This window comes from Peromyscus eremicus, chromosome 4, assembly GCF_949786415.1.
Source record: "Peromyscus eremicus chromosome 4, PerEre_H2_v1, whole genome shotgun sequence".
Lineage (NCBI taxonomy): Eukaryota > Metazoa > Chordata > Mammalia > Rodentia > Cricetidae > Peromyscus > Peromyscus eremicus.
This window is the reverse complement of record NC_081419.1, coordinates 94,095,076-94,118,656: the sequence shown is the minus strand read 5'-3', so window position 1 is coordinate 94,118,656 and position 23,581 is coordinate 94,095,076. Positions and strand designations below refer to the sequence as shown.

Here is a 23,581-nt window from a genome sequence, read left to right as displayed (position 1 = left end):
GAGACCAGAAAGGGGTGCTGGGTCCCCTCCAGTTAGAGTTACAGACTGTTGTGAGCTGTCTGCTGTGGGTGCTGGGAACCTAGCCCTGGTTGTCTGCAAGAGCAGTATGTACTCTTCTTAACTGCTGAGCCATCTGTCCAGGCCCTTTATACTTTATTTTAAAATTCCTATTTGTTGGGGAGTGCGTGGCACAGTGTACGAAGGTCAGAAGACATCTTCCTAGAGAGTTCTTGCCTTCCACCTTTTTGTGGGTTCTGGATCTGGAGCTCAGGTTGCTAGGCTTGATTGCTGGATGGTGAGCTCCTCATCGGCCCCCAGCTCCTTCATTTTTATATCTGCTTCTCTGATAGTTGGGCATGAGAGAGAGCAGGCATCATCATAGTAGTCATCAGTTCCCTTTGTCCTTCCATGAGAACTCTTATTTGGAAATAAAGTTCTTAAAATGAAGCCTCATTGCTTTGGTGGCCTACTTGCCTGGGATTCTCAGACAATTGTTGGGTGCTTTTAGTTAATTCACAGTGTGAGCTGCTGATGGTGCTACTTGGGGACTGAGTATAGAACTCTGGAAAGCTGTGGGCACAAGTGTGATTGTGATCCTACAGTGGATTAGCTGAGCCAGATAGAATCACCTTAAAGAGAGATGGTGTTTACCCGCCCCTTGTGTATTACTCACTTTATCATTTCCACTTGCCTGTTTTTTGTTTTTTTAATCTTTTAAAATTTTCTAGCCAGCCTCTACCTTTCTTTGTTTCCCTGTATTTTTCTTCATTCTCACCTTCATTCTGTAGGAATTCATGGGGAGGTTAGAGTGTTTGTGAGAATAGATAAAAGTAAGAGCTATAAGATTTCTGAAATCTAACTTTACAAGAATGACCCTAAATCCTCAAACCTGAGAGTTAATTTACTTACCTTTTTGAATGTTTTATTCCTTGACTTGCAAACACATATTCATTAGCCTCACTCAAACAATGAAGCTGTTAAAACTTCGGAGGAACATTGTAAAGCTCTCTCTGTACCGACATTTCACCAATACGCTTATCTTAGCAGTGGCGGGTAAGTTTGGAACTTTTTAAATGTTGTCATGATCCTGCGATTTCCTTTAGAACAGGAATTTTTTAATTTTTTAATTTTATTATTATATTTTATTTGAATAGTGTTTTGCCTGCATGTATCTGTGCACCCCACGTGTGCCTGATGCAGAGTCAGAGGAAGGTGTCAGATCCCCTGGAACTGGAGTTATGGACAGTTGTGAGCCACTGTGTAGGTGCTAGCAACTGAATGTGGGTCCTCTGGAAAAGTGGCCAGTGCTCTTGACTGCTAAGCCATATCTTCAGCCCGTGGAACAGAAATTCTTCATCTGAGAGGGCCATTGGTAGTTACAGAAAGTTTTGTTTTGTATTGAAGGAAAGCAGTCATGGTTCTAATCAAATTCTCTAAAGGGTTTATGATCTTTTTATAAAGATCAAGAGGAGGGAGATGGCTCAGCCAGATGCTTGCTATGTAAGCGTAAGGCCAAAAGTTCAGACCCCTGTCCTGACGTGGAAAAGCCAGCTGTGGGTTGGGGTGGCTCAGGACATAAAGCACATGTCAGAGAAGCCTGGAGACCACAGTTTTGATCACAGCAGCCGTGGTGGAAACAGGAGAGTCCCTGGAGCTGGCTGGTCACGTAGACTTACAGATTGGTGAACTTTGAGTCCAGCCAGTCTGTGTGCTCCAGTTTCAGTGAGAAGTACTTCCTCAAACAATGAGTTGCAGAAGGAGAGATTTATTCTGGTAATGCTAATAAAGTTAGCATAAATTCCGTAGCTACTGAAGTAGCCAGATGGTAAAGACAAAATGACAAAAATTATAAACCTACTTTACAGAAAATGTTGGCAATAGTATGTATTATGGGCCTTGCTTGTGGTAGGTGTTTAATAAATTTATATTGAAAATAACTAAGTGATAGTAATGTTTTGGGGTTAGGAATATGGAATTGTCCTTATTTAAGATCATCGAATGTAACTGGGCTTGTAAACGGCCATTCATCATCTGACCAGGCTTTTCATTTTATGCTAGCATCTATTGTGTTCATCATCTGGACAACCATGAAGTTCAGAATCGTGACTTGCCAGTCGGTAAGTTATAAACACTGTGGTTAGGAGCGTGATAATGTTGATTATAGTCCAAGATTCTTAGAAGGTATAAGAATTTAAGGCTAGGTCTCTACCCCTCAGTATTCTGGGCTGCCATGTTGTGTGGTATGCTTGTTTTGTTTATTTATTGGTCTTAGGGATTGAACCTAGGCTCTTGTGCATACTAGGCAGAAGCTTTGCCACTAAGCCACACTTCCAGCCCCTATTGGTATGTTTTATGTGATCCTACTTGTCATAGAAAAAGAGTTTTGTGGATGGTAACCACAGCCTGTCATATTATTGCAAGTTTTCTTTAACTCAAAATCTCAGGAAGTGCTGAACATCATGTGTAAATGATTCCTGTCTGAGTAGAAGCTAAGATCTGGACGGAGACTGTGGCCAATAGGATTTCTCTGGAGACAGAATTCTCTTTTGGTTTGTACTGATAAGTGACAGATGACAACTATACAATTAGCAATAGGGCCAGGCATGATGGCACACAATTTTAATCCAGCAGGAAAATTAGAAATCTAAACCTAGAGCCCAGCATGGCACACACTTTTAGTTCCAGCACTCAAGGCAGAAGCAGGCAAATCTCAGAATTCAAGGCCAGCCTGGACTATAAAGTGAGTTCCAGGACAGCCAGGGCTGTTACATGGAGAAACCTCGTCTTGAAAAACCAAAAAAAAAGAAAGAAAGAAATTTAAGCATAAGCCAGGTATAGTGGCACACACCTTTATTCCAGCACTTGGGAGGCAGAGATAGGCAGATCTCTGTGAGTTTAAGGCCAGCTTGGTAAAAAAACAGTAAATAAATAAAATTTTAAAGTTAGCAGCCAAGTGTTCCTTTCCTTGAGGATTATATGAGCTGTGACACTTTGACAGGTACTCTGTGCAGCTCGCCGGTGCCTTTGCGATAGCAACAGCACGACCGAGGACTTGCTTTTCTTTCCATGCTTATAGCCCCAGCACTTGCCAGGTGCCTAGTACAGTAGCTTCTAGTAGATATAGCTTGAGTGTATAAATAAGGGGTTTTTGTTCTATGCCAAGGGATTGTGAACAGTGATAATATACATAGTGTTGCACATTTCCCCTTACTGTAGGACTGGTGGGATTGTGAACAGTGATCATATACATAGTGTTGCACATTTCCCCTTACTGCAGGACTGGCGGGATTGTGAACAGTGATCATTTACATAGTGTTACACATTTCCCCTTACTGCAGGACTGGTGGGATTGTGAACAGTGATCATATACAGAGTGTTGCACATTTCCCCTTACTGCAGGACTGGCGGGATTGTGAACAGTGATCATATACAGAGTGTTGCACATTTCCCCTTACTGCAGGACTGGCGGGATTGTGAACAGTGATCAGATACAGAGTGTTGCACATTTCCCCTTACTGCAGGACTGGCGGGATTGTGAACAGTGATCAGATACAGAGTGTTGCACATTTCCCCTTACTGCAGGACTGGCGGGATTGTGAACAGTGATCAGATACAGAGTGTTGCACATTTCCCCTTACTGCAGGACTGGCGGGATTGTGAACAGTGATAATATACAGAGTGTTGCACATTTCCCCTTACTGCAGGACTGGCGGGATTGTGAACAGTGATAATATACAGAATGTTGCACATTTCCCCTTACTGCAGGACTGGCGGGATTGTGAACAGTGATCATATACATAGTGTTGCACATTTCCCTTACTGCAGGACTGGTGGGATTGTGAACAGTGATAATATACAGAGTGTTGCACATTTCCCTTATTGCAGGACTGGCGGGAGCTGTGGGTAGATGATGCCATTTGGCGGTTGCTGTTCTCCATGATCCTTTTTGTCATCATGATTCTCTGGCGACCATCAGCAAATAACCAGAGGTACTGGGACTCTTTATTCTGCTACCAGACTGACCATGCTGTCAAGTAGGGTGCTGTTGTAGGGCACTGTCAGGTCTGGGTTGCGTAGTGGACACTAGGTGGAAGTGCTTCTTCAGCCCTTCCATGTACCTGCTTTGTGGTTCTGGCATGCTGTCTCTTTTGCTTTTTCGGGTCTTAGGTCCCTGTTTTGTAATGAAAGGGAATAAAACCAAGTGACTTAGAGGTCTTTTTTAATAGGTTATCTGCCCCCTGATAATAGGTTTCTCTGCTGATGCAGTAAGCCAGATCAAGCCGAATTGAAAAAGTAAAAGAACAGGTTTATTTGAGCAGAGCAACTCCCAGGTAAGTTCTCTAGCTCGGAGATCGAGGCAGGAGAAGTCACACGCCCAAAATAAAGCGGGCCTGTAGGCGAGTGGTGGTGAGGTGTCCGCCACAAGCTGGGTTTATGCCCACACATGGGGACTTAGATGGCTGGAAACTTCACAGGAGGAGCTGCAGTAACCAGCAAGAATGAGGAACTGGGCTTTTTGGCCCCTTTTCTTTCTTGGAGATTCTCTGAGACGTTGAGGTTTGGAGAGAGAGGAATGGGGCTTTCTGGATCAAGCAGGAGTAAGCTGGAGGTTCCAGCTGAACATGTTTCAACTTTGACAACATTTTACACTATAAATAATTGGTTTAGGCAAATAATGGGAGAAAATTAATGAGGATCTCTCTACTTTCTGGTGTTCAGAAAGAAATAAAAAAAATTCTGTAATAAAAATAATAGAAAATAATAGAAATAAAAAATCTAGCTTACTATGATGATACGGTAAAATGAAAGTCATGTTACCAACTGTGGAGTTTAAGGTCATCAGGTTATGGTTCAGTGCAGGCAAATCCTGATTAGGAGCTGCCCCATCCTTATCTTATCAGTGTCCATACCTTTGTTTCTGTTCTGTTTTTCCCTCCCTTATATTTAGATGATTAAAAGATTACGTTAAACCACATAACCCCAAAGGGAAAGGGCTAGAACTTAATAATCAGACAGATACACAAACTCAAGTAATAGAGAAAAGCTAAGAAAGAAAATAAAAGCAAGCTGAAGCCATACTGGTAGGGAAGAATGTACAACTTTGGGAGCCTCTGTTATATCTATTCTGAGCTCGGTGCTCGTTAGCTGTAATTTGGTTTAAAATGTTTCCTTTCCTCAGTCTTTAAAAGTTCTTTGTATTAGCCAGGCATAGTGGCACATGCCTTTAATCCCAGCACTGGGGAGGCAGAGCCAGGCGGATCTCTGTGAGTTCAAGGCCAGCCTGGTTCCAGGACAGCCAGGGCTACACAGAGAAGCCCTGTCTCGAAAAACCAAAAAAAAAAAAAAAAAAAAAGTTTTTTGTATTACTGTCTTGCTTTCTTTTCCAAACACTGCCTGCATTCCCTGTGACTTCATATTAATCACTTAGTTATGTTAATGGTGTTATATATGAGGAAGATAAGGTGTAATAATGGAAACAGCCTGTATATTGATGATGTACTCCAGTATCCCCTTGTACTGGTCTCCCCACCCTGTCGTGTGACAAAACTTTTCCTGGGAAAACAGCACACATGTCTACTTACTCTAGGACATGTGATAGGGAGCAACAGACCAATTCCAGTTTGGTGAACCAATGAGCTTTATTGGGGTTACTAACAGGAATACGGGTGAGGGGTTACTTCCAGGAGCAGAAATAACTCAAAGACAGCTGCATCACCAAGGCCCTCCCCAGCATGGGTGACAGTTCACAAAAGCTTGGAACCTGGAGCACACCGCACAGCCTGCAGGGAGCTCAGCAGGTTGGAGAATATACTTTCCAGGTGCCTTAGTTGGTCTAAGCCTCTTTCAGCAGCTTGGCTGGTTTCCGCTTCTTTAAGCGGCTGGTCTAGTATCAGAATCTTTGCAGCTTGGCTGGTCAGAGAGTCTTTCTTTGTAGCTTGGCTTTTCTGAATCTTTTTTTTTTTTTTTTTTTTTTTTTTCAGCTTAGCTTTCATTCTCTGGGAGGGACTCTCAACCTTTATTGCTTACTCTGGCAGGGAGGGGCTTAGTGAATCTGGTTGGTTTCAGGAACTTCTGGAAGCTGTTTTGAGTTTTTTGCCTTCCTGTTTAAGGAGCCTCCCCTGCAGGATAGAATGTTTCAGTCCTTGAAACTTACACTACACCCTCTCTCAGCCCCCTTACTTAACAGTTTTCTAAATCGTATATATTTTATTCATTTATTAGTTAATATCTGCCTTATCCTCCCATACCCCAAACAAAGCCCCAGATGTGATCCTGTGATAGCAAAGAACTGTTCTACTTCTAACCAGAGTTACTCAAGATCCAGAGTCTGGGAGAAGAGCCCTGACAAGACTGTGCCCAGTCTCCTGCTAATTGCAAACTTATGATTCCTGTCATCTCTCATAGGTTTGGTAATTCACTAGACAGACACACAGAGATCACTGTAAGTGTTAGGCTTATGGCCTCTGTTTATTTCCAACAAAGAAGAAAAGCTGTCATAAGCCAGGAGAAGACAGGATGCTGAGTCTGGAGGAACCAAACCAAAGCTTCCGGCTGGCTGCCTGCAGTATCACAGGCTGTATTGTACTTTCTCTTGGCCGAATAAGACTGCAGAGTATTGCCAGTCTGGCAAACCCACCTGAACCTTAGGCAGCCAGAATTTTTGTTGGGGATCTATTACATGTAGCTGTGTATCTAACCTTACATTTTTAACACTTTCTGGTGGTCAGGCTAATACCTTTATATACTTGAATGGTTTTCTCCGGTCGTACCCAGACCCGGGGTCCCACAGACGCTTATAAAATAATCATTCAGAGGCTCATGTTAATTATAACTGCTCGGCCATTAGCTTAGGTTTATTACTGACTAGCTCTTACGCTTAAATTAACCCATAATTCTTACCTATGTTTAGCCACGAGGCTTGGTACCTTTTCTCAATTCTGCCTTATCATCTTGCTTCCTCTGTGTCTGGCTGGTGACTCCTGACCCTCCTGTCCTCTTCCCAGAATTCTCTTAGTCTGCTTGTTCTGCCTATACTTCTTGCCTGGCTACTAGCCAATCAGCATTTTATTAAAACCAGTGTACAAGAGCATTATCCCACAGCACCTTTAGTCTCCATTTCCTGGACAGGTCAGAACTAACATGGATATTAATTAGTTCTAATAAGATATGACCTGAGGCCCTTTTGCAGACCACACTGTTAGATCCCAAGGGAAACAAAGATATTCCCATCAAGCAAGGACCTTCTGGCTGGGTGGTGGTGACACATGTCTTTAATCCCAGTACAGGCCGGGGCAGAGGTAGGCAGATCTCTAAGTTTGAGGCCAGCCTAGGCTACAGAGCAAGTTCCAGGACAGTCAGGACTACACAGAGAAACCTTGTTTCAAAAAATAAAAAATAAAAAAATAAAGAACCTTCTGTAGGCATGGAGATCCCCTCCCAAATGTCCAAGGGCAGAAATCAGACCTTGCTTCGTGTAAGATTGATTCTTCATTATACAGATGCTACCACATTTATGTGACAGACACAGACGCACCATGAATATAACTAGCATGTAAGGGAGTCAGTTTGTGGTAGGGATATCTTAACTAATATGTCTTCTCAAACCATTACAGGGCCATCAAGATAGCTCATTTGGTGAAGATACCTGTTAGCACCGTGCCTGCTGACCTAAGTTCAATCCCCCTAACCCATCTGGTAGAAGGAAAAAATTGACTCTTCCATGTTGTCCTCTGACCTCCATGTACACACACACACACAAATAAAAAACATTACATAACATTTTTATGTTTTTTGCTGCTGTAATTATTCATTTAATCCTTTGATCTTCCAGGCTTGACACTTAGAAGATATTTATATAGACTATGTAGCATAAAACTGAGGTGGCTTCAAGAAAACCCATTTCTTCCATGGACAGCCCTTTGCCATGATTGTTACAGCTTGAAGATTCTTTTAAGTCACTCTCCCAACACATTGATTATAATTAAACCTTGTGGTTCCTTGTATTAAACTGTGGTCATGCTAGATTTAAGGTAGTTTCTGTCCTTTTTGAGTAGTGGTGCTAGGGATTGAACCTAGGGCCTTATGTCGTCTTTCTTGGCAGTAGTGTCTGCCTTACTCTCATCCTTACGTTGTGTGTGGGCTTGGCCTTAGTTACTACATTAAATAGAGGTGGAGGTATCTCTGTCTTACTCTCATCCTTACGTTGTGTGTGGGCTTGGCCTTAGTTACTACATTAAATAGAGGTGGAGGTATCTCTGTCTTACTCTCATCCTTACGTTGTGTGTGGGCTTGGCCTTAGTTACTACATTAAATAGAGGTGGGGGGGTCTCTGCCTTACTCTTATCCTTACATTGTGTGTGGGCTTGGCCTTAGTTACTACATTAAATAGAGGTGGAGGTGTCACTGTCTTACTCTCATCCTTACGTTGTGTGTGGGCTTGGCCTTAGTTACTACATTAAATAGAGGTGGGGGGGTCTCTGTCTTACTCTCATCCTTACGTTGTGTGTGGGCTTGGCCTTAGTTACTACATTAAATAGAGGTGGAGGGTCTCTGCCTTACTCTCATCCTTACATTGTTTGTGGGCTTGGCCTTAGTTACTACATTAAATAGAGGTGGGGGGTCTCTGTCTTACTCTCATCCTTACGTTGTGTGTGGGCTTGGCCTTAGTTACTACATTAAATAGAGGTGGGGTGGTCTCTGTCTTACTCTCATCCTTACGTTGTGTGTGGGCTTGGCCTTAGTTACTGCATTAAATAGAGGTGGGGGGGGGGGTCTCTGCCTTACTCTCATCCTTACGTTGTGTGTGGGCTTGGCCTTAGTTACTGCATTAAATAGAGGTGGGGGGGGTCTCTGTCTTACTCTCATCCTTACGTTGTGTGTGGGCTTGGCCTTAGTTACTACATTAAATAGAGGTTGGGGGGGGGTCTCTGTCTTACTCTCATCCTTACGTTGTGTGTGGGCTTGGCCTTAGTTACTACATTAAATAGAGGTGGGGTGGTCTCTGTCTTACTCTCATCCTTACGTTGTGTGTGGGCTTGGCCTTAGTTACTACATTAAATAGAGGTGGGGAGTCTCTGTCTTACTCTCATCCTTACGTTGTGTGTGGGCTTGGCCTTAGTTACTACATTAAATAGAGGTGGGGGGTCTCTGTCTTACTCTCATCCTTACGTTGTGTGTGGGCTTGGCCTTAGTTACTACATTAAATAGAGGTGGGGGGGTCTCTGCCTTACTCTCATCCTTACGTTGTGTGTGGGCTTGGCCTTAGTTACTATATTAAATAGAGGTGGGGTGGTCTCTGCCTTACTCTCATCCTTACGTTGTGTGTGGGCTTGGCCTTAGTTACTACATTAAATAGAGGTGGGGTGGTCTCTGTCTTACTCTCATCCTTACGTTGTGTGTGGGCTTGGCCTTAGTTACTACATTAAATAGAGGTGGGGGGGTCTCTGTCTTACTCTCATCCTTACGTTGTGTGTGGGCTTGGCCTTAGTTACTACATTAAATAGAGGTGGGGTGGTCTCTGCCTTACTCTCATCCTTACGTTGTGTGTGGGCTTGGCCTTAGTTACTACATTAAATAGAGGTGGGGAGTCTCTGTCTTACTCTCATCCTTACGTTGTGTGTGGGCTTGGCCTTAGTTACTACATTAAATAGAGGTGGGGTGGTCTTTGTCTTACTCTCATCCTTACGTTGTGTGTGGGCTTGGCCTTAGTTACTACATTAAATAGAGGTGGGGGGGTCTCTGTCTTACTCTCATCCTTATGTTGTGTGTGGGCTTGGCCTTAGTTACTACATTAAATAGAGGTGGGGGGTCTCTGCCTTACTCTCATCCTTACGTTGTGTGTGGGCTTGGCCTTAGTTACTATATTAAATAGAGGTGGGGTGGTCTCTGCCTTACTCTCATCCTTACGTTGTGTGTGGGCTTGGCCTTAGTTACTACATTAAATAGAGGTGGGGTGGTCTCTGTCTTACTCTCATCCTTACGTTGTGTGTGGGCTTGGCCTTAGTTACTACATTAAATAGAGGTGGGGGGGTCTCTGTCTTACTCTCATCCTTACGTTGTGTGTGGGCTTGGCCTTAGTTACTACATTAAATAGAGGTGGGGTGGTCTCTGTCTTACTCTCATCCTTACGTTGTGTGTGGGCTTGGCCTTAGTTACTACATTAAATAGAGGTGGGGAGGTCTCTGCCTTACTCTCATCCTTACGTTGTGTGTGGGCTTGGCCTTAGTTACTACATTAAATAGAGGTTGGGGGGGGTCTCTGTCTTACTCTCATCCTTACGTTGTGTGTGGGCTTGGCCTTAGTTACTACATTAAATAGAGGTGGGGTGGTCTCTGTCTTACTCTCATCCTTACGTTGTGTGTGGGCTTGGCCTTAGTTACTACATTAAATAGAGGTGGAGGGTCTCTGTCGTACTCTCATCCTTACGTTGTGTGTGGGCTTGGCCTTAGTTACTACATTAAATAGAGGTGGGGGGGTCTCTGTCTTACTCTCATCCTTACGTTGTGTGTGGGCTTGGCCTTAGTTACTACATTAAATAGAGGTGGGGGGGTCTCTGTCTTACTCTCATCCTTACGTTGTGTGTGGGCTTGGCCTTAGTTACTACATTAAATAGAGGTGGGGGGGTCTCTGTCTTACTCTCATCCTTACGTTGTGTGTGGGCTTGGCCTTAGTTACTACATTAAATAGAGGTGGGGGGTCTCTGCCTTACTCTCATCCTTACGTTGTGTGTGGGCTTGGCCTTAGTTACTACATTAAATAGAGGTGGGGGGTCTCTGTCTTACTCTCATCCTTACGTTGTGTGTGGGCTTGGCCTTAGTTACTACATTAAATAGAGGTGGGGTGGTCTCTGCCTTACTCTCATCCTTACGTTGTGTGTGGGCTTGGCCTTAGTTACTACATTAAATAGAGGTGGGGGGTCTCTGTCTTACTCTCATCCTTACGTTGTGTGTGGGCTTGGCCTTAGTTACTACATTAAATAGAGGTTGGGGGGGGTCTCTGCCTTACTCTCATCCTTACGTTGTGTGTGGGCTTGGCCTTAGTTACTACATTAAATAGAGGTTGGGGGGGGGGTCTCTGTCTTACTCTCATCCTTACGTTGTGTGTGGGCTTGGCCTTAGTTACTACATTAAATAGAGGTGGGGAGGTCTCTGCCTTACTCTCATCCTTACGTTGTGTGTGGGCTTGGCCTTAGTTACTACATTAAATAGAGGTGGGGGGGGGTCTCTGTCTTACTCTCACTTACATCTCATCTTCAGATGCTTTTCAAACTGTAACTGTGATCTTTTCCACTTAAGTTAGCCCTTAATAAGTGACCAACATTCCCTGTTCCTATCTTACTAATAGTTTTTTTTTTCCTCATGAGAGATTTTAAAACAAAATAAAATGAAAGTGTTAGACAGCAGTAAAGTGAGAAGTACAGAAGGAGGTCAAAACTAAAGCCTTCTAGGGATCACCAAGTCTCATTGCCAAGTCTGTTGGGAATACTGAAGAAAGGCATCAGAGATGTGCTCAGTTAGTAGCTTTCTCGTGTGGAGACTGAGATTTTAAATTACCTGGGGCACCTAAAGTTAGATCTCCTTTTTTTAGTCAGCTCGAAAGTTGAAGTTTTAAATTAGAGCTATTTTTCTAATATATGTCTTTGAAATACATTGTTTTAAACATTTCATAGTGACTTGAATTAGAGTTTTTTATTGCTTAATAAGAGACAGAGTCTTGCTGTGTCATCCAAACTAGACTTGCTTTGAACTCTTTTTTTTCTTTTTTTGCATTTTATTTTTTATTTTTATTATTATTATTATTATTATTATTATTTTGTGTGTGTGTATGTGTGGTTTCTCTGTGTAGCTTTGGAGCCTGTCCTGGATCTCGCTGTCTAGACCAGGCTGGCCTCGAACTCACAGAACTCTGCCTCCCGAGTGCTGGGCTTATAGGCGTGTGTCACCACCGCCCAGCGGCTTTGAACTCTTAACTGTCCTGCCTCAGCCTCCCTAGGTCTGGGATTACAGGTTTGTGCTGCCTCACTAGCTTGACTTGACTTTTCAGGAAACACTACTGAGAGTTTGGACTCTTGTTCTATTGTCTCCATTTACAGATGAGGAAATTAACTTGTCTAGGTCCCCCGGAGTCTGTGGCTCATACCATCCCGCTATTCAGTTGATGGAACAGGCTTAAGAACTGTGTGAAGGGAAGAGCTGGGGAACAGGCATTAAGAACTGTGTGAAGGGAAGAGCTGAGGAACAGGCATTAAGAACTGTGTGAAGGAAGAGCTGAGGAACAGGCATTAAGAACTGTGTGAAGGGAAGAGCTAGGGAACAGGCATTAAGAACTGTGTGAAGGAAGAGCTGAGGGAACAGGCATTAAGAACTGTGTGAAGGGAAGAGCTAGGGAACAGGCATTAAGAACTGTGTGAAGGGAAGAGCTAGGGAACAGGCATTAAGAACTGTGTGAAGGAAGAGCTGGGGAACAGGCATTAAGAACTGTGTGAAGGAAGAGCTGGGGAACAGGCATTAAGAACTGTGTGAAGGAAGAGCTGAGGAACAGGCATTAAGAACTGTGTGAAGGGAAGAGCTGGGGAACAGGCATTAAGAACTGTGTGAAGGAAGAGCTGAGGAACAGGCATTAAGAACTGTGTGAAGGGAAGAGCTGAGGAACAGGCATTAAGAACTGTGTGAAGGGAAGAGCTGAGGAACAGGCATTAAGAACTGTGTGAAGGAAGAGCTGGGGAACAGGCATTAAGAACTGTGTGAAGGAAGAGCTGGGGAACAGGCATTAAGAACTGTGTGAAGGGAAGAGCTGGGGAACAGGCATTAAGAACTGTGAAGGAAGAGCTGAGGGAACAGGCATTAAGAACTGTGTGAGGGAAGAGCTGAGGCAGTTGCACTTCCGGTCTAAGTTCTGTGATGCTCAGAGAGCGGCGTTCCCTGTGGCATTCCCTCTGTGCTCTTCCGCCAGGTTTGCCTTTTCACCCTTGTCAGAGGAAGATGAAGAGGATGAGCAGAAGGAACCGATGCTGAAGGAAAGCTTTGGTGAGCTTTGGAGAAAACTCACTGTTCTTATGTGGGCTTTCAGTATTTTTTTTTCCTCAAAGAAAATAATTTTAAAAGAAAAAAAAAAGTGTGATTCTTCTGTTTGGTAAAGTTAGGGTGAAGAGAGAACAACCAAACTTTAAGTGGAGCCACGATGAACCCAGTAACACTTCTGCATGATGTCCAGATCCCTTGTAGAAATGAGACACAAATTTAGCTTTGCACTTTTATTACACATGTTGTTAGGATAGAGGAGCATCTGTTCATAATTCAGTCAGTAAGCTTAACATAAATCTGAGTATGGTTTTGCTTTGGTGGCTGGTGTAATGACAAAGTTAACCAATCTGTGGGCCTTTTGTTGTTTTTTCCTTCCCTTTTACAGAAGGAATGAAAATGAGAAGTACCAAACAGGAACCAAATGGAAATAGTAAAGTCAGCAAAGCAGTAAGGATGACTTTTTTCTTTTCTTTGTGATCTCTGCCTGGTCTGTGGCCCATGGTGGAACCCAAGCTTGTTAGGGGTAGGCCTTAATGGTTTTTTGTAACTATGGTTTTGTTTTTTTTGTTTTTTATTTTTTTGGTTTTTCAAGACAGGGTTTCTCTGTGTAGCTTTGGCTGTCTTGGAACTCGCTTTGTAGACCAGGCTGGCCTCGAACTCACAGAGATCTGCCTACCTCTTCCTCCCAAGTGCTGGGATTAAAGGCCTGCGCCACCACCGCCTGGCTGTTATGCTTGCTTTTAAATATTTTAATTTTAATTTTACTATGTTTCTATTTCTTTTTTGGTTTTGTGAGACAAGGTTTCTCTATATAACAGTCATAGCTGTCCTGGAACTCACTCTGTAGACTAGGCTGGCCTTGAATTCACAATGATCCACTTGCCTCTGCTTCCTGAGTGCTGGGATCAAAGGTGTGTACCACTACCGCTTGGCTACTGTATTTCTATTTTTATTGATTTATTTGTGTGTGTGTGTGTGTGTGTGGATGTGAGTGGAGTAGGGTATGTATTATGTCTGTGTACAGGTCAGACAACAACTTTTGAGAGTTGGTTCTCCCTTACCACCATGTGAGTTCCAGGGATTGAATCCAGGTCTTCAGGCTTGGCAGCAACACCCTTACCCCCTTGAGTCATCTTGCTGGCCTACGTGAATTAACGGTTACAGCAGTTATTGTAATCACTAAAAAATTCCAGGACATTTTTCACATTTTTTTAAGAAAGCAACTAATATTTGTAAGAATCCTCAAAAATAACAAGCAAAACACCTAAGTAATTAAAGTGTTCTTGAGAAAAATAATAAAGCTGAAGGCATCACACTAATGTGACTTCAAAATATACCATAGTGTTACTGAGGAGGTGGCTCTGCTCCATGGGTAGCACTTTCTGTATAATCATCAGGGTCTGAGTTCAGATACCCAGGCCCAATATAAAAGCCGGGCAAGCATGTGTAGCCCAGGTCCTGGGAGGTGGAGGTGGGAGCTTCTCTAGTGTTTGCTGGTCAGCTAACCTCGCTAATCACTGCACTCCAGATGCAGTGAAAGACCTTGTCTCAAAAAATATGTGTGTGAGCCGGGTGGTGGTGGCGCACGCCTTTAAACCCAGCACTGGGAGGCAGAGGCAGGCGGATCTCTGTGAGTTTGAGGCTAGCCTGGGCTACCAAGTGAGTCCCAGGAAAGGCGCAAAGCTACACAGAGAAACCCTGTCTTGAAAAACCAAAAAAAAGAATGTGGGTGGTACGGTGGCTCAGCAGGTGAAGGCTTGTGCTGCCAAGCCTGATGACTCCAGTTTTGGTGGAAAGAAAGAACTCCTCTAAACTGTCCCACAAAGCTATAAATGAATAAATGTAAAAAAAAAAAAAAAAATTAGCTAAGGTGAGGAATGATTGAGAAGGACAAATATTAATATCTGGCCTGAGTGCACACACGCTTATACATACCTGCGTGTATATAAACACATATACTTCCACAAAAACGTTCCACAGGGAGCTAGAGCTATAGTTCACAGTAGAGTCTGTTCAGCCTGCATGAGTCCTAGGTATAACCCACAGGACAACTAAAACAAACCTACAGAGCCATCATAATCAAAACAATGTGGTATTGGCATGAAAATGGAAAAGTGAACCAATGGAACATGGTAGAGAGCCTAGAGGTTACATTTATACGTTTCTGGTCATTTGAATTTTGACAGAGGTACTAAGGACGGATAGTAAGAAAAGGACATTTTTTTTTTCTTTTTTCAATAAATCATGTTAGAGAAACTAGAAGTCTATTCAAAATGAAATAAAGGCTCTGGGGGATATAGTTCAGTTGTAGAGTTCCAGCCTTGCCTGAATGAGGTCCTAGGTTCAATCCCCAGGACCATAAATGGGGTAAGTTTTGGGTGTGTGTGTGTGTGATTAAGGTCTTAAATATAAGGCCTGAAACGGTAAAACTCATAGAAGAAGACAGGAGAGACATTGTGTCATATTGGTCTGCATAATGAATTTTTTTTGTTGTTGTTTGTTTGGTTTTTGTTTTTTGTTTTTTTGTTTGTTTGTTTGTTTTTTGAGACAAGGTTTCTCTGTGTAGCTTTGCGCCTTTCCTGGAACTCACTTGGTAGCCCAGGCTGGCCTCGAACTCACAGAGATCCGCCTGCCTCTGCCTCCTGAGTGCTGGGATTAAAGGCATGCGCCACCACCGCCCGGCGTTTTTTGTTTTTTGTTTTTAATTTGGATCAAGCAGCTCAGGCCACAAAACCAAAAATGGAACAGCCGTCACATAGAATTGCATCAAACCAGAAAGCTGCTATACAGTCGACAGAGTAAATAGCCATGGAATGAGAGAAAATATGGTTAATATGTATATATAAGGAACTCAAAACAAGTCAGTAGCAGGAAAACATGCTGATTAAAAGGAGGCAAAGGACTTGAATAGAAAGTCTCACAGGAAGATGTTACAAATGTATGTTTAAAAAATGTTCACCACAGCTGATCAAGAAGTGCAAAATAAAACCACAGTGAGCTGTCTGTCACCTTATAGCTGCTAGAGTGGCTGTTATCCTAAAGGCAAAAGATGAAAACCTCGGTGAGAAGGGGGAGTACCAGGAACCCTATATGTGCTCTGCTAAACATGGGTTAGTGTGGGGAGTCCCTGAAAATCCAAGTAAAGTTACTTACTCTGTGACTTAGAATCCTGCTGCTGGGCATGCAGTCCTAAGAAGTCAGTGTGCTGAAAGGATGCCCACATTTCCAGGCTCATTGTGGCAGCCTCAGCAGCAAAGATACTTCAGTTAAGTTCATTCAGTGACCAGGGCATTGCTTGCACACACCTTTAATTTTAGCACTCAGCAAGCAGAAGCAGCAAATCTCTGAGTTCAAGGCCAGCCTGGTCTACAAAGTGAATTTCCAGGATAGCCAGGGCTACATAGAGAAACTGTTTCTTGAAACTCCCCCCCCCCCAAAAAAAAACCAAAAAACAAAAAAGCAAAAAAAAAAAAAAAAAAAAAAAGTTTCATTCAGTGGATGACTTAATGAAGAGAATATCCACAGTCACATTGCATTTATTCTTAAAACAGAAGGAAATCCCGACAATTTCAGTGACACTGCTGAACTAGAAGACATTTTGTTAAATAAGCCAGGTATAGAAAAACAAGTTCTTCATGATCATTATTTGTGAAATCCAATAATGTTGAACTCACAGGGAAAGAAGGTTGAGTAGTAGTCAGGGGTTGGGATACTAGGGAGAGGTTAGTCAAAGGTATTCGAAGAAAATTTTTAATCAAATTTTTTGTCAGCCTCATTTGCCATGTGCATGTACTGTATAACAAAAGACTGCTAAAAGAATAAAGGTCTTGTGAACTCGGATCTATTCTTGAGACATATTGGTGGTATGTTTTAGTAACAGTTGGTATTTATGTTCCCAGCAGGAAGATGATTTGAAGTGGGTAGAAGAGAATGTTCCTTCTTCCGTGACTGATGTGTAAGTGCTTGAATCGTTACTATATGAGCCCTGTTTCAGTGCTAGTATTACGTTATTGTTGTTTTCAGTGGACAAACTGAAGAGAAGTCTAATGAGAATACGGATCAAGCAATGATTAAAAGATTAGGAGTAATATAAAAACAAAAATAGTTAGGATTACTCATTCAGATGACATCTGCTTAGAAATATTTAGCTCTAGGTCAGTCTCAAATCCGTAGGGTATGCTCTTAAAATGTGATGTTAATGGGGTGTTGACCCTGCCACACTGTAGAGTATGTTTTATTCTTTCTATAGAACTTGAGCGACTCTGATTCTCTATTTGCTTTTGTTTCTCCTCTTGAAGGGCTGTAATAAGGTAAAATCCTAGCTGAGTTGTAAAAAAGCTTTAAAATGCATTCATTGTTCTGTTGTCCTTCATGAACTGGTTATGGCCTTATTAAATGTCATGTTTCTCTGCAGAGCACTTCCGGCCTTGTTGGATTCAGATGAGGTTAGTAATCAAATCACGGACATTATCTCTGTGGATCTGGTAACTAAATAGTATTCATGAATATTCTATTGAGGAGTCTTATCCTTTCTGTATGTCTGTGTAACATACTCCCTTTTCCAGAGTTATGTGGTCAGACTTAGGAATATTTTCATTTAAAAGTTGAGTAACAAGCCAGGTGTAGTGGTGCACACCCTTAATCCCAGCACTCAGGAGGCAGAGGCGGGTGGATCTCTGAGTGAGTTCTAGGACAGCCAGAGCTACACAGAGAAACCCTGTCTCCAAACAAAACAAAACTAAAAAGTTGGGTAACGGACACTGAACTCTGTACTATGTAGTTCCTTTGTCTTTAAGAAATTCAAATTTATCATACTCTAATCTTGGCAAAACTAGGAATAATGTTGAAAAAAGAATGTAGTAGATTAGAACAAATTATAAATCATTTCAAGTAGCTTACTACTCAATTCAGTGTTTCTGTGTTATTGTTCTATAAAATGAGATTATAATTAATTAGTACCTCTCATATTTATGCTAATTTTAAATCTGTTTTTTCCTTTAAAATTTGTTTTAATTTTATTTTATATGTGTGAGTGTTTTGCCTGCATGTATGCCTGTGCATCACTTGCATGCTTAGTGCCCTTGGAGACCAAAAGAAGACATCCGGTCCCCTAGAACTGGAGTTACAGGTGGTTGTTAGTCACCATGTGGGTGCTGGGAATTGAACCTGGATTCTCTGAAAGAGCTGCTAGTTAGTCCTCTTACCTGCTGAGCCATCTCTCCAGCTGAAGTTTTTAAAAATCTCTTACTTTGATTCTGTACAGTCTATTAAGGAGCTTTCACATGGTCTTATATAAGAATTATGACCTGACCCTATGGAATTGACTATATACATCTTTTGGTGTGATGTTTTTTATTTTCACGACAGAATTTCTCTGTAACAGCTCTGGCTGCACTGGAACTCACTCTGTAGACGAGGCTGGCCTTGAACTCACAGAGATCCACTTGCCTCTGCCTCTGAGTGCTGGGATTAAAGGTGTGCACCACCAACCTGCTATGTACATCTTTTGAGTGTTAGGGTGTTCTAATCATTGTTACAAAGTGTTTAGAAACATTTTGCCTGATTCTGACTGATTGTGTTGAACTGTCTACCAAAACAATTTGTTGATTTTTTTTTTTTTACTGGCCTGCTGTATGACAGTATAAAAATGTCAAATCCTGAAGCTGTTGGATATATTGAACAATGAAAACCCTTCATTTCTGATCTGAATTATTCCACACAACACTTTGGTTTCTGGGTTATATTCTTTAGATTCCTGGATCTCTCTCAGGATCTTCCTCTGTTGCAGGATAGTATATCACACTGTGGACCCCGAGATTGCATTATTTACTAGAAAAACCTCTTTCTAGTTGTGGTGTGGCTCAGCTCTAGCACACACCTTTAATCCAAAAGCTTTCTGCTTGAATATTGTAAACAGGACTAAATCAAGTCAACCATAGGTCAAGAGGTGGAGCAAGCAACCAGCTGACAGGAAATGAACATAGGATTATTAGGAAAAACCGTAGAGTGAGGAGTCAGGAGGACGGATAGAAAGACGCACGGGAAGTAGAAGAGAGGAGGGACATTCAGTTTGAGGAGAGGTGTTTGAGACAGCATAGGAGAAGGGGAGAGGCTTCTGGAAGTAGGCTGAGGAGGAAGGTCAGCTGGGTGCTTACTCTGCCTCTCTGAGCTAGCAGGCTTTCACCTCAAAATCTGGCTCCTAAGCCTTTATTGGTAAAATCGAACAATTGAAATTTTGTTAAAAACAACATTCTTCTGCTTTCTGTTTACCATCATGGACCCCCTTGGTCTCATCTCTCTAGCCCTACTGTGTGCAGCTAAATAGGACAGTCTGTGTGAAGCCATCTATGGCTTACATGAAAATACAGGGTTACTACAGTGCTTTTGGGAATTGATTTCACCCTTTAATATTTGCCTTTGTGGAAAAACTATAAGACTTCGTAAGTAAACATAATGGCTACCACAGTCCTCTTTATGTGGTAAGAAAACACAAACTTTAACATCCTTAAAATCTTTGTTTTCATTTTCAAGACAGGGTTTCTCTGTGTATTCCTGGCTGTCTGGGAACTCAATTTATACACCAGGCTGGCCTTGAACTCAGAGTTCTGAGTGCTGGGATTAAAGGTGTATTCCCATATGCCCAGCAACCTTGCAATCTTTTTTAGTGTACAATACTCGTGTGTGTGTGTGTGTGTGTGTGTGTGTGTGTGTGTGTGTGTGTGTGTGTGTGTGTGTGAAGGCCAGAGGTCAATGTCATTGTCTTCCTCTGTGTGTGTCCACCTTATTTTTTGAGACAAGATATCTTGTTGAACCTGCAGCTTGATATTTCAGACTGCCTGAGCAGCGTGACCCTGGATCTGAGCACCTATTTATTTATGTATTATTCTATGTAAGTGTTTGCCTGCATGTATGTATATACATCATGAGCGTGTCTGGTGCCTGAGGCCAAAGGAAGGTACAAGGACGACACACACACACACACACACACACACACACACACACACACACGCACACATGCACGCACGCGCACACACACACACATCAGTTTAGTTAAAATAAGATTTCCACATATCTACGGTTCAACACTGTATTTACCTTTGACAATACAGTATTGCACACTGAAAACTGTAAGGAAACTAAATTTCCTTCCGAGTTGTAGTTAAGTTGTTTAACCTTGAATGGAGCCTGTAATATTTCAGTATCGTCATAGATACGCTGCTGTAAATAATTAACACAGAAAAGTATTTGTGGAAAAATGTGTTTGAGCCATTTTTATAGAAATTGTTTGGAATGTAGACCATTTTAAGTTCTGTACTTATAATACATCTTTTTCCTCCTTAGGAACGAATGATCACACACTTTGAAAGGTCGAAGATGGAGTGAGCAATGGGAGACTGTGTTGAAGATGGCTCGTACCAGGGAGGAGACCAGCGTGGGCGTCAGTCTTCTGCACTGCGCCATGGGATTCAAGGAAGCAATGGCATCTCACTCTGTTCCTTGATCTTTATGCATAGAGCTGGGGAGAGGTGTCAGCCAAGAACAGCCTACTGAAAACATGTTCATAGGATGAGAAAATCTACAAGCTTCTTTACATCATTGACACCCTTCCCTCCCAAACCCTATCATGGCTGTTTTTGCAACCTACATGTTGTCCCTGGACTTTCTGTTCAGTTGTTTAATCTGTCAGACTAGGAAGTTTAATGTTTCTGAAAGGACTATGTCAATCTGCACCATAATTTGTCATCTCTAGGAGCAACTGCCTGTGATTTCATTTATTTAGGAAGCTGTATCGGTGATGGGAGAAATTGTCATTTATCTTTCAGTTTCCCGAGAAGTCAAGGTTACATCTGCAGAAGTAGTTTGAGTAAAATAGGCCCTTCTGAGTTAAGGAACCATAGACCTACCAGTGACCAAAAGGGAGAGGGAAAAAGAGAGAGATGGTTACATGTGTTTGAAAATCAAGTGCAATTTTGTTTACAAATGGTGTATATTAAAGATTTTTCTATTTCAGATGTGCTTTAAAGAGAAATATTAGCTTAACTCTTCTGACATCTGATATTATGACACATCCCATTGCTGGCAATGTGGTGCACACTCCAAAAATTTTAACTGCGTTTCGTTGGCCTCCAAGGGCAGCATTGAAGAGTCACGGGCAGTGCTTGGTTTGCCTTCATGTCATTCTTGGGATTGCACTAGGTGCCAAGGGCACTCTGTTTAAGTGCTGGGATTATTGACCCTGCAGGAGGGACTACCCTGCTTCAGAAGGGGGAGCTGATAGAAAGGGAACAGGCCCCACTGCTTTCCAAGCAGTTACTCTTGCATGAGTGGTATGGAGGCCCTGACTGCTGCTCTTTTTTTTTTTAAGATGGACTGTTCTAGTATCTGGTGTTGGTTTAGAGACTGCTTATAAGGAGCATCACCAGGTGTTGGGATTCACTTGAAGCGCTATATTTCTGTTTTAACAGTTCTGTCCAGTTTTGCCTTCCCAAGACTTTTGTTCTACATGAAAAGTTCATGCCACTTTTTAATATAAAAATTTTAACAAAATTATTGGTTTCCTCATTTATTTCAAATTTTCTCTGTACACTCTTCTTTCAGATGCTAGTGGAGACTTTCTCTCTTATGGCTTTACAGATGATCTTATTTTCTATTGAAACTGATGACCACAATTTAAAATAAGTCACACTATATGTTCTGGTTTGTTTTCATTGTTGTGATAAACACTATGACCAAAAGCACCTTGGGGAGGAAAGCATATATTTCAGGTCCTGTCATAATCCATCATTGAGAAAAGCCAAGGCAGGAAGTCATCAAGGCAGAAACTGAAGCAGAGGCCATGGAGAAACTGCTTACCCCATGCCTTGTCAGATTTCTATTCTTTACACCCTGCCCTGGGGTGCCGGGGTGGTACCGCCCACAGTAGGATGGGCTTTTCACATCAATCATTAATCAAGAAGATGTCCCACAGACTTGCCTATGGGCTAATCTGATGGAGACATTTCCTTTAACTGAAGTTCCCCCCTCCCAGGTAACCCTAGTTTATGTCAAGTTGACAAAAAACTCTCATACCATAGTAAAATGTTAATAGCATTTAGGGAACACTTCTCTACAGCTTTTTGCTGTGGTGGCTTTTTTGAAACCTCCTTTAGGCAGTACCTTTAAAGAACAAATAATGTGATGGGCGGTGGTGGCGCACGCCTCTAATCCCAGCACTGGGGAGGCAGAGGCAGGCGGATCTTTGTGAGTTCGAGGCCAGCCTGGTCTACAGAGTAAGATCCAGGACAGGTGCCAAAACTACACAGAGAAACCCTGTCTCAAAAAACCAAAAAAAAAAAAAACCAAAAAAACAAATAATGTGAGGAAATGAGTGTATTCTGAAGCTAACCCGTTATCAATGGCTGATTGCAGGTAAAGCTTACCAGATGGAGTAATCACTACAGTGTAGCAGGGTAGCTGGTCACATACTCTTTAGATTGCTTGGATGTGAACTTGGGACTTTGGGAAGAACTCTGTTGTATTAAGCAGAAACATAATACAGTTTATAGCCCCTTGGGCCTGATATTATGATATTGGGGTTGGACATATAGTGTGACTTTTAAGGACAGACCAGGAAGGTAATTTGGTTGGGCAGAGTTGGTCTCTTCCTTTCTTAGAGTTTAATATTGGTTGGTCTTGGTCCTTGTATCTGGAACTCAAAATATTAGACCTTTCCCTAACATAGTAATTGACATTCTAAAATTCCAAGAAAAGACTTGATTAGAAGTTCTGTGCTTCTAACTGCTCAACAGTATACTTTCATTTGATTATCTGAACAGTATTTGATAAAGACAGGACAAGCAATCCTTACATATGAAGGAATTGATAAAGTACAAAAAGTAAAACCTCCAGGACCAGTTGTTTGGACATCATAATATCATATGCACCCTTTATTAGTTTTGCATTAAACCCAAATGCTTAAGTTTATGCCATGCCCGATAGTTAGATACAGACCATTTTTACAGCTTAAAATGAGTTGGTTTTTAATTCTACAAATGGAATAAAGTTACCCTCAAACATTAAGGACCCCCAAGAGTAAAGAGCCATGTTACCTGCTTCCCTAAAATGAGTATTAGGATATATGGGAGAATCAAGTTGCTTAGGAGTATTATCACCAATTTCAAAGCCCTCCAAAAGTTAGTGAATCAACTCTCAGGCATGTATAACCTGTGGCTAGAGGCATGCAGGCAAGGATAACTGAGTGTAGTTCAAAACTCTTAAGCCGGGCGGTGGTGGCGCACAGAGGCAGGCGGATCTCTGTGAGTTCGAGGCCAGCCTGGGCTACCAAGCGAGTTCCAGGAAAGGCGCAAAGCTACACAGAGAAACCCTGTCTCGAAAAACAAAAAACAAAAACAAAAAAAAAAAAAAAAAACTTTCTTAAAACAAGATTTATTTATCTTTGTAACTCAACTTTATATTTCTCAAGTATAAACTCTGTAGATGACAACATTGGTCCAAAGTTGTCAGAAGGCTGCACATGTATGAAATCTTGCTACTTAAAAGGTGGTCTCAGAGATGAGTAT

At 42.1% G+C, this 23,581-nt stretch overlaps 1 protein-coding gene across 5 annotated transcripts in view; it reads left to right on the top strand.

The window, feature by feature from the left end:
• Tmem87a (transmembrane protein 87A) overlaps positions 1–21,569 on the top strand; it is a 56,604-nt gene extending 35,035 nt beyond the window's left edge. For 2 of the 5 annotated variants that reach the window (XM_059261193.1, XM_059261195.1), the window contains exons 13-20: positions 949–1,053; positions 2,059–2,117; positions 3,886–3,989; positions 12,952–13,025; positions 13,408–13,469; positions 16,925–16,977; positions 17,437–17,467; positions 20,364–21,569. In XM_059261193.1, coding sequence (XP_059117176.1) covers positions 949–1,053; positions 2,059–2,117; positions 3,886–3,989; positions 12,952–13,025; positions 13,408–13,469; positions 16,925–16,977; positions 17,437–17,467; positions 20,364–20,405 — 530 coding nt within the window. In that variant the 3' untranslated portion in view covers positions 20,406–21,569. Of the gene's footprint in view, positions 1–948; positions 1,054–2,058; positions 2,118–3,885; positions 3,990–7,613; positions 8,090–12,951; positions 13,026–13,407; positions 13,470–16,921; positions 16,978–17,436; positions 17,468–20,363 lie in introns of those variants that run through there. The other 3 variants (XM_059261191.1, XM_059261192.1, XM_059261194.1) reach the window with 2 other exon arrangements.
• Positions 21,570–23,581: the final 2,012 nt, after the last annotated feature.